This window comes from Netta rufina (genome assembly GCF_964035555.1).
Source record: "Netta rufina genome assembly, chromosome: 4".
Lineage (NCBI taxonomy): Eukaryota > Metazoa > Chordata > Aves > Anseriformes > Anatidae > Netta > Netta rufina.
Genome location: NC_140127.1, coordinates 65,907,136 through 65,916,663, shown reverse-complemented (window position 1 = coordinate 65,916,663; position 9,528 = coordinate 65,907,136). Strand labels below are relative to the sequence as shown.

At 38.8% G+C, this 9,528-nt stretch overlaps 1 protein-coding gene across 1 annotated transcript in view; it reads right to left on the bottom strand.

The window, feature by feature from the left end:
• Window positions 1-2,123: 2,123 nt before the first annotated feature.
• Window positions 2,124-9,528, bottom strand: part of SORCS2 (sortilin related VPS10 domain containing receptor 2) — a gene marked incomplete at both ends in the record, with an annotated part of 543,493 nt that continues 536,088 nt past the window's right edge. The window contains 3 exons of the mRNA XM_084286795.1: window positions 2,124-2,147; window positions 2,479-2,558; window positions 4,767-4,924. Coding sequence (XP_084142921.1) covers window positions 2,124-2,147; window positions 2,479-2,558; window positions 4,767-4,924 — 262 coding nt within the window. The remainder of the gene's footprint in view (window positions 2,148-2,478; window positions 2,559-4,766; window positions 4,925-9,528) is intronic.

The following is a 9,528-nucleotide window of genomic DNA, read 5'->3' as shown; positions in this document are numbered from 1 at the left end:
GACACATGTAACACCTTGGATTTAAGCATGGTCCTTCCTGCATACATGTCAGCTAGAGCACTGCTCCTCTCTGGATCAATTTGCACAGCACTCTACCACTACATAGGCTTTTTTTTTTTTTTTTTTTTTTGAAAGATTTTTGAAATTATTTTCCTGAGCAGTTTGCAAACACTTTCAGAATCTTTAACTTTTCCCAGGTCCATACATTAAGTTTCTTCTAAACTAGAATTTCTTGTGCTTTACACATACATCCTGTAGGGTTTGCAAGAGCCTACAGTGCTGCACTGAATTATTACATCACAGTCTGTTGCATTTGACAACCATATGCTCATCAATATCAACAGCTACATGGAAGAATGACTCCAATGCATGGGGTAATTTAAAGATAGGTATTTTCTGTCTTGCCAGCGCTCGTTATTTACTGTTTATTTATTCAGAATGATGTAGTTAGCTATCTGCATCCTCCTTAAGCAAGGTGGTGTGGGAGCTTGCCATTAGCATCAGTATGACATTCACTGAGTAAAGAGCTATTTATTCTCTATTGAAGGCAAAAGTGAAGAGATTATATAGGTTTCTGAGACGAGTGTTCTAATTCCAGGCAGCTGTGACACAAAGGATGCCAGATGTTTGAACTCATCACACCACAGTCCATTTCCTACATGGCTCCATCAACCACAGGGAAACCAGCAGCAAGCTGCAGATTCACCACACTGCCTCTGCCTGGGGGTACAGAAGTTGAGATTTGGGAACTCTGAGCTGGTCATAAAATTGGGCTTGAGAACCTCCAGGCTGACCCCCGAGACCTTCTGCAGGAGGCTCCTTCAGAAGCCCCACTGCCCAACCTGCAGGAATAAGGTCCGGTGCTGTGCTAGGGACCGAGTGACACCCTGTGGTGAGAGAAAGGAAATACCAACTCTGAAACCACAACCGGTCCTCCCCAGGGCCCTACAGATTGTCAGAGCAACCCAAGCAGAGTGCAGGTTAGGGTTTGCCCACCCCTGCCTCCAAGGGCCAAGAGGCAGGGGAAGCCCCAGGGGTGACACGAGTGGGAAGGGGACTGCGGTGTCCTACCTGGAGGAGAGCTCGGACCTTCCTGGCATCTCTGCTCCAATTATCAAAACAAAAACAAAAAACACATACAAAGAAAGACACCTGAAAGAGGTATTTACACTCTCTGGAAATTTAAAAAGAAGCAGGCCATGAGCACCTTTTTTTTTTTTTTTTTTTTTTTTTTTAAATGATAACTAATCTGGCAGCTGCCATCGTCCTAGAGGTGCTCGCTCAGAAGACAAGAAGAGAGCAACTGAAATGACTGTCTGCAAGTGAAGGCACCTGGTCTGGGAAAAGCTTCACGCTGGTGTTTCTCTTTCACATGGGGTGGGATCAGGGTACATACCTATGCTGATGGTTTGTCAGGACTTGCTACACTTAAAGGAGAATTATCCTATAATTATGAGATATCCTAATTAACACTTCACTTCCTGTAATCCACAGAAGGGCATAAGCCTAAATTCATTAGATTGTCTCACACAGTTTTAAGTTAAGAGCTTGTATGGCCTAGGAGTGCATAGGACTTCTTGCTCAGTCCTCTCCCAGTACAGAACCACTCTGAGTTATGGCCTTCTGACACAACGTCATCGTGAAAACCAACCGTCTATTCGGGTCTAGTCACTTGTTTAGAAATCACCTTTTCAGGCTGAAGAGTCCCAGCCTTCCACTGAATACGTCAGTTAAAAACCTAATTAAAAAGTTACAGTCAATCGTCCTAAAAATAAACACAGAGAACTAGAGCATATACAGGAACAGAAGAAAAGAAGGTGGCATTGAATGTGCCTAGGGCTACAAGTTTGCTACCATAGTTTGAATTTGAATTGTAAAGAGTTCCCAGGCCATAGAGTGAACACAAGACGTATTATCCTTCTCCCCTGGTAACTGATGATGAACGCTTTTTTTCCACGGGACTGTTAGGGAACCTTCTCTCCACCAGCATTTACAGCCATATTCACAATTTTGTGACATCACCAGGGAAAAATAAAACAATACAGAGAAGAGTCTTTCGGTTTTTGTGTTCAGCTGTAAATATCAGCTAACCAGGTAACTGTGCATCTCTCTGGAGTTGATGCTCAAAACCACGCCTGAGTGATTGCCTATGAAAATACAGAAACAAAAGACCAGCATTAGTGTATTTCAGGTACTCCACAAGAAATCCCCCTTTTATCGCAGGGACAAGTCAATCACACAAAGAGACTGGCTTTATCAAACAGGTGAAGGCTGGTGCAACAGCTCCGTGTACCTACAGGATACTTTCACTTAAAGCTTTTGCTCATGGTGGTGAGTTTGTGGTGAATTCCTAGGGTTTCTATCCTAGTGACAGCATAAGGTGGTTCTCTTTGCAGCTTAAAAAGGTGTAGTTGTCTCGAGGGGTGCAGGTGAGGTGGGAGAATGGCACCTGAGGTGTCCATTCAACATGCCACTGACCTGGGACTGGACACTGACCGGCATCAGCAATAGGGGAACTCTGTAGCTGTTCAAGTTGCCACTTCTCCCAGAAGGAGTCACTGCAAGGTAATGGTGTTGAGGAGTCCCAAGGTGGGGGTTGCGATAAAGTAGGCAACATAAAATATATAGAAAAAAAAAAAGTGGATGGGTGAGTCTGGAAATACTGTACTGTGGAAATTCAAAAGTTATGAGAAGAGAGAGAACAAACAGAACCCTAGGCCTGCAAAACCCTGCTGTGCATGGAGCGGGGGCTGTTACAGACCTCTCCCAACAGGGAGGGAGAAAGCTCACCAGAATTAGAGGGGATCTCCATAGCATAGGAACCTTCTGCAAACAGTGTTGTAAAATGGAATTTAATATAGAGCAGGGATTTTAACATGTTTCATACTCTAGCCAGATAAAATAGAAGAGTATCATTAACAGGAATATTTTTTTGGCAGTAGTGAGTGATACCGGAGCTAGTGGAAAGCATTGCAAGTAACAAAACAGCACAGAGAGCTGAAGTATAGTTTTACATCTTAAATAAAGTCTTGTGTCTAAAAGCTGTACAGTAGCTGATGAATATAGATGATTATGATCCACAGAAGTGAACTCTACGCTCTGCTTGAAATGCTTCTGGTGTTGACAACCTGGCAGAAGCACAAATCACCTCAGGATCTGCCTTTGCTCACTGTCTTAAGTTTCACATCAAAACATCATGATCTTGCACCCTTTAACCATAACAATACTCCACCCAGATACAAGATTTATTTTTTTTTCTCTGTGTAATGTGTGCAGGATCAGGCTTATGTAGCCAGCTATGAGCAAGTAGAGATTATTTCTGAATGTGTCACAAATCAGGGTAGCATTTCTTTATTACACCATCACCAGCTGCACTATATAAATAGACCAAGAGGGATTTTCTACCATTAAAAGTTATATTTTTGCACATTACTAGAGGTGTTTGAATGTTCCACATTAATAGGCATGTCTACATGGAGTTTGTTAGCAATCAGCTTTCTCCTCTAATAGAACCTAGAGATAAGCTGATCAAACAATTTTAACACAAAATTTGTTTTTCCAGGCTTGTTTTTGGAATTAATTCCAACAGTCAGGAGTGCGATCAAGGTCTTCTTGCAAAATCTGAATAGAAACACAGTGGTATGCATATACAAAGTTTGTCAAACAAAATATAGAAATACACAAAGATACACAATGCAAAGCTGGAGGATGGAAGCTCCCCTTGTGTTTTAAAGCTAACATCTTCAAGAACATAGAAACAGCACATGGTTCAGCAGATGAAAATGAAGACATCTGCAACAGAAGGTAAAGATGAAACCCGGGAGAAATAAATCTGTCCTCTGCCAAAATTCTGTCCTACCTCAGGTTTTGTCACAACTGAAATAGATTCCTTTCTGTGGGTACATGAAGACATTATAGTTGCCTGTTACAGCATGAAGGGACTGCCACAAATTCCAAAAGCTTTGGATTATCTGATTTATTTTCAAAAAATTTGTATGAATGAAGTGAATGAGCTTTTCCCATTGTCCCACACTTTTCAGACTTTGATTTCAATGAACTCTGAACACAAGGGTAAATTTCACAGGAACTTTACGGCTCAGTACTCTATGCTACATTAAAAATAACCACTGGGGGCCAGGATATACACTTCTACCTGACACTGAAATAATTACTCAGAGTTTCACAGGAAGTTTCCCTTATACGTTCCTTATGACCACCCCATGAATAATAATAATATAATAATTAACAGTTAAAATAGGGAAGACTCATAACATTTTTTACACAGGAATAAATTTAATGTTGCTAATAATGAAAACTTTAAATGCCACTGGAATATAATCACCAATACAGCAATGCATATAGTTACAATTCATCTGAAATCTTGGAAATATTGACTGTAAAAATCTTTCTGGCCTTCTTGATTTTCCACTAATTCAGGGGATTCTTGAATTAATTCAGAGGCTACCAAGTATATCCTGTTCTACAAAATATAATTTCTCTAATTATAAAAATTATCTAAGTCTCCTGACATTAAAATCTATTGTCTCTGTACCTATGTTCTACATAGCATGTCATTCATACATTCGCCTTCATTACAAGCAAGCAAAAAGAAGATAATTGAGATAATCCTTTGTCAGTAGTGTACTATTTGCTTCATCCCAAGTCTGAGCAGAAAATGAAAAAAGAAAACAAAACAATAACCTAAAATGAATATCAAGTAAAAAATCAATTACTTACGAAAATTTATAGACTAAAAATGAAGTTACCTCTTGCGTTACCTAGCGTTTGAGAGTCCAGATCATCATCAATAAACTCCTCACCCTGGATGATGTTCTGGGTGTCCTCACTATGATTGACAGGGCTTGTCATCTCCTGTTCTTTTTCATTGTGCATCTGGGCATAGACATTCCTGCCTGGCAGTTTCCTAAATTGGACAAGGAGAAAAAGTCTTGTGGTGGAAATCCTTTGTGCCACACACATGCTGGCACCAGAGCAGAGCTCCAGCAGAGTGACACAGTACCAGAATCACGTCATAGAACCAATCATATCCATCCCTGATTTTGTGTTCATAATCTAAGAGAGTTTTATTTAACTGCCTTAACTGCTCAAGAATTCTGCATTGATGATTTCTTGACTAAGTCTGATACACAATAAACTATATTAAAAATAAAATAAGAAATATAAATAAATTAATAAATAAAACCACACAAAAAGTTATTTTTGTGAAATAAAGCAATAATAAGGCCCAACAGAAATTCTTTTCTGGTACCAGACATCAGATTAAAGCTGGGTCACAATCAGTCAAGCCCATCTCCCTGGTCAGGTGGGCTGACGCTGAAGGTCAGTGGTAGCATTCAATGGCACTCTCATAATGTATTAGAGTTGAGGAGAAAGAAGCAGGAGAAATCCAGGAGACAGGGAATGGGAAGGGAGAAGAGAGTGATGCACCAGGAGTCCAGGAGAAAGGGCTGTAGAGTAAGGAAGCAACCCAGCATTGGTAAGGGAAACTAAGAAAGTTGTGCTTCTATGCAGGGTTAGTTCGGTAGAGATAAGCAGGCAGCACTAAAGCACTACTGGGAAGTGCCAATTTAAACAAATTTTCCATGGAAAACAGCATTTAACTTATTCGTTCTGATATGAATCTAGAAAAAGAAAAAGCATGTTATTAAACAGCTTTATCAGCTCTAACAGACAATTAGCACCATAGCTGAACTTGGGAAGCTTTAAAGTAAGTATGGTAAAGATTTCTTACCTAGATTTACTTAAATTAGACTTTGTAAAATCAAAGGGGATAAATCAGGGGTTTCTAACTTTTGTAGCAGAACTCATGGTTTAAACATTTCTAGAGAGTCATATCCTCTGTTGCAGCTGTGTTCATTTGAAATCAGCCTGGGCACACAACAGCATCCATTCCTACTCGCCAGGCAGACACTTCTGATTAGGGAGCTGCAGATTGTGAGCTCCTTGTCCCACATAGCAAGCAGCAGCTTGACAGCTTGATCAGCATGACAGCAGATCATGGCTGTTGAAGTCTGTGCTCAAAAGAAATGGTTGCAATGGGCAGACAATAAGAAAAAAGGGAAAATGGGGTTGAACTGCTGAGGTTAAGATGAGGTTTCTGCTTTGCTCCTTTATCTACAAGGCAAAGACAGAAAAACTGACAGCAATTTTTAGGTATCCCTTTAAAAATGGCCAACTTCTGCTCCATATTCTGGCAGCAGTATGACAACCGGATAAATACATGAGTTGCTCTGCTTTCTTTTGGCTTTCAGAGATGACCTGTGTTTAAATGTTATGTCAGAAGAAAGGTTCTGTTCCATGTGGCATCAGTTTCAGATAAAAGTTACTGCAGCATCCTATTTTGAACAGCAGCTTTCTTTGCATCACAAGTGATTACAGGAAAAAAAAATATTGTTAAACAATGAAACATGAGTGAAAGGGATCTCCTCCCTATTGATGAAATGCATCCTATATATCTAAATATGTAGACACACATCTGTATAGCTGTGTGTGTATACACACATGCACACGTACATGTATATTTATAAATCAGGCATTTTATTCCATTATTTACGAGCAGCACAGAGAAAGAAATGCGTTTGGTTTTACTATTTTCTGTACCCCACTGAGCATAGAGTAAATAAAGCACAGGCACTAACTAATCCCAAGGATGGGAAAAGGGTCTGGTAGCACAATGTTATGCTGGTATGACTGCTTCAAGAGGTCCAAAGGTTCCTCCAACACTAACATACTTTGCCAAGCCCTGCATCATTGTCCTCCCATTAACTGGAGTAAAAAAGCCACATTAAAATGGAGAGGGACACTCCTTCCTCATTGCGAAAACAAATGCATTAGGTAATTAATTGTGATTTTTTTCTCTAGGGCCAGTAACTTCAGACAGTTTATAATGTGTCTGCTAATGAAACTAGTCATGTGTAAAACAATATCTGTCTCAATCAGACCTGCACCAAACCTGTCAAATTGCTTTCCTTTCAGTCCATCATCAAATGTCTATGGGAAACAAAACCCAAAAGAAAAGCTTTGCAGCACATACCTTTCTACAGAAATTGGGGAATCTTCTCAAAGATGTAGTTCTGACAGATTTGGAAGCATCAATAGCATTACCAAAATATTTTTGGCATAATAATGACGTTATCCACCTCAAACCCATATGGCACTCCAGATCTTTAGTGAGAGCTGCTAACCTACTTGTTGTCTGTCTGTTTTCACAGGCCAAAGGACCTGCCTGAAACCATGTTAACAGGGTGCATCCTTTAGTATAAATCCTGAGGTTTCAACTGTTGTATCCAATAAATCTTACTTAGATCACCATAATCCCAATACACACTATTAAACATGCCTGAATGAAGAAACCTTGCAAGTTTACAACCATTAAACTTCTTGACGTTAAGAGCACTCCTTTATGGGTTATGGATAAAAGGAGAAAATACATAAGCTGATATTTCTCGCTCAAACCTCATGAACCTGGTCCTGTTAAGCACAGATCCTTAAGGGAAGGTATAAAGTTGAGGTACTCAGTGTAGTATCTTAGATTGTATCATGGAGCATGGATGGGAGGAGGGGGAATATTACAAGTCTTGTGAAGGCCATCTGACCTGATACATTATAGAGATTTCTATGTGTTTCATATTGCTTCAATTTTACAAGGAAGAGATTTATCCAATCTCAAGAAAATGACAGTCCAAGTCTTTTCAAGAAGCATTTTTTAACATGTGCCAGATGTTCTGTTTACGTGGGACAACCACACTGCAGAATGAAACAGGATGTGGATACTGAATCCTTGCAAAAGACGGGCATAATTCTGGCAATTTTCCAGTTGCTCCACACTGCTCTAACATGTAGGAAGGAAGCTGCTATCCCTAATTATTCCGTAAAAAAAAAAAAAGTGCGTACCCTGATGTGTTTTGCTCTTCTTAAGGAAGCAATTTATGTTGAGTCCATTGTAAGTGTTTGAAGTAGGCAGAGCTGAAATGCTTGGGTCTACATAAAAGACTACTGTGAAAACATGACAAGACATGAAATTTGACCCAAGAGATTTATATCAGCAATACAAAAATTGAAAGCACGTTTATCAGAACAGAGAAAAAGATTATGCAATGGTTTCTTTTGGGGGTTTATTCTTCAGCTGCAAAATGTATGTGCTTTGCATCCATCACTGGAGACAATTACCTCTGCTGTACAGCACTCCATAGTTTACATTTTTAGTTCCTATTGTTTTCTCTGTAGCATTTTATTTCAACCACGAGGAGGAAGAAATATTCATGCCTGCTTTGAGGACCATAAAAACATGAATAGGAGACTTAATTCTGCACAGAACTATTAATGAGAATCCCAGCACATGGCTTTGACTGAGCTCTCCAGGTCCCAAACCTTTTAGAAGATATTCTAGGAAATAATTGTTTTTCTACATTCACAAATTCTAATCAGTCCATACCAGGAACTGTTTGTACTTAAAAATTTTCAGCAGTATGAAACAGCAGGAGGGGGACGAGATATTGATTCCCACTCCTTTAAACTCTCTAGTTTATTTGGCTTTCAATTCCCGCCTTGTGGAGCCAATATTCATTGGCCTTTACACAGCTTCACTCATTTTCCAGAGGCTCAATTAAGATTCTGTTTAGTATATAAAGTAGGAACATATTCATATGGCAAAGGATATGGAATAATGCATCATGCTCTTGGAACTTAAATAAAACTAACAACAACAATAATCCATTAAACAGAATATTTTATTGTGGTGTTGGTTTTATTATGTTTGGATTAATGTTCAGATGAATGGCTTCTTTGTGCTTTGAGATGCTTCTGATTTACTTCCCTTTTTCATTTTGGAAATCTTTTATACATGCTATTACTTTGATTTCAGAGGAAGTTTTTATGAAATATTACAGATCATTAAATTAGTGCCTTTATATATATGTATATAACTAAGTGGCATGAATTGGGACTAAACTTGCTCTCATGGAACATAAAAGCAGTATAAGCAAGGTAGGGAAAAAAAGAGCTTTTCTTCAGAGACTGAAAACGAGATAGTAAGTCAATGAGGCAGAAAGATAACAGAGTTCTGCTCCACATTGTGGAAATGGCCCAGGAGGGGGTTCATTTACCAAAAGTGGCACTTGACTATCCCAAGAAAAAAAAAAAAAGAATTATGCATGAAATTATACAAATTTGATTGAAGTAGACTCAGAGACATTTCTGAAAACACAGTATTCAGCTTTAGGATACAGACAGTAGTTTGCATACAAATTAAAAGATGAAGATTTTCATACTATTTTTGAGAATTTTTTTTTTTTTTTTTTTTTTTTTTTTTTACTGTTAACCAAGTAAGGCACTTAAACAGAAAAATTCTTATCTGCTCTGGTTTGGTGTTAATCTAATACCTTGTTTTTATACAGAAGTGAAAAAGTAAGAAAAGGATGACTTCACATCTTCTACTAGTAACATAATGATTATATGGCAGCTTTGATGTGGCTAAAATATAATTTTCTTTTCCTCTGCTTTGCTTAC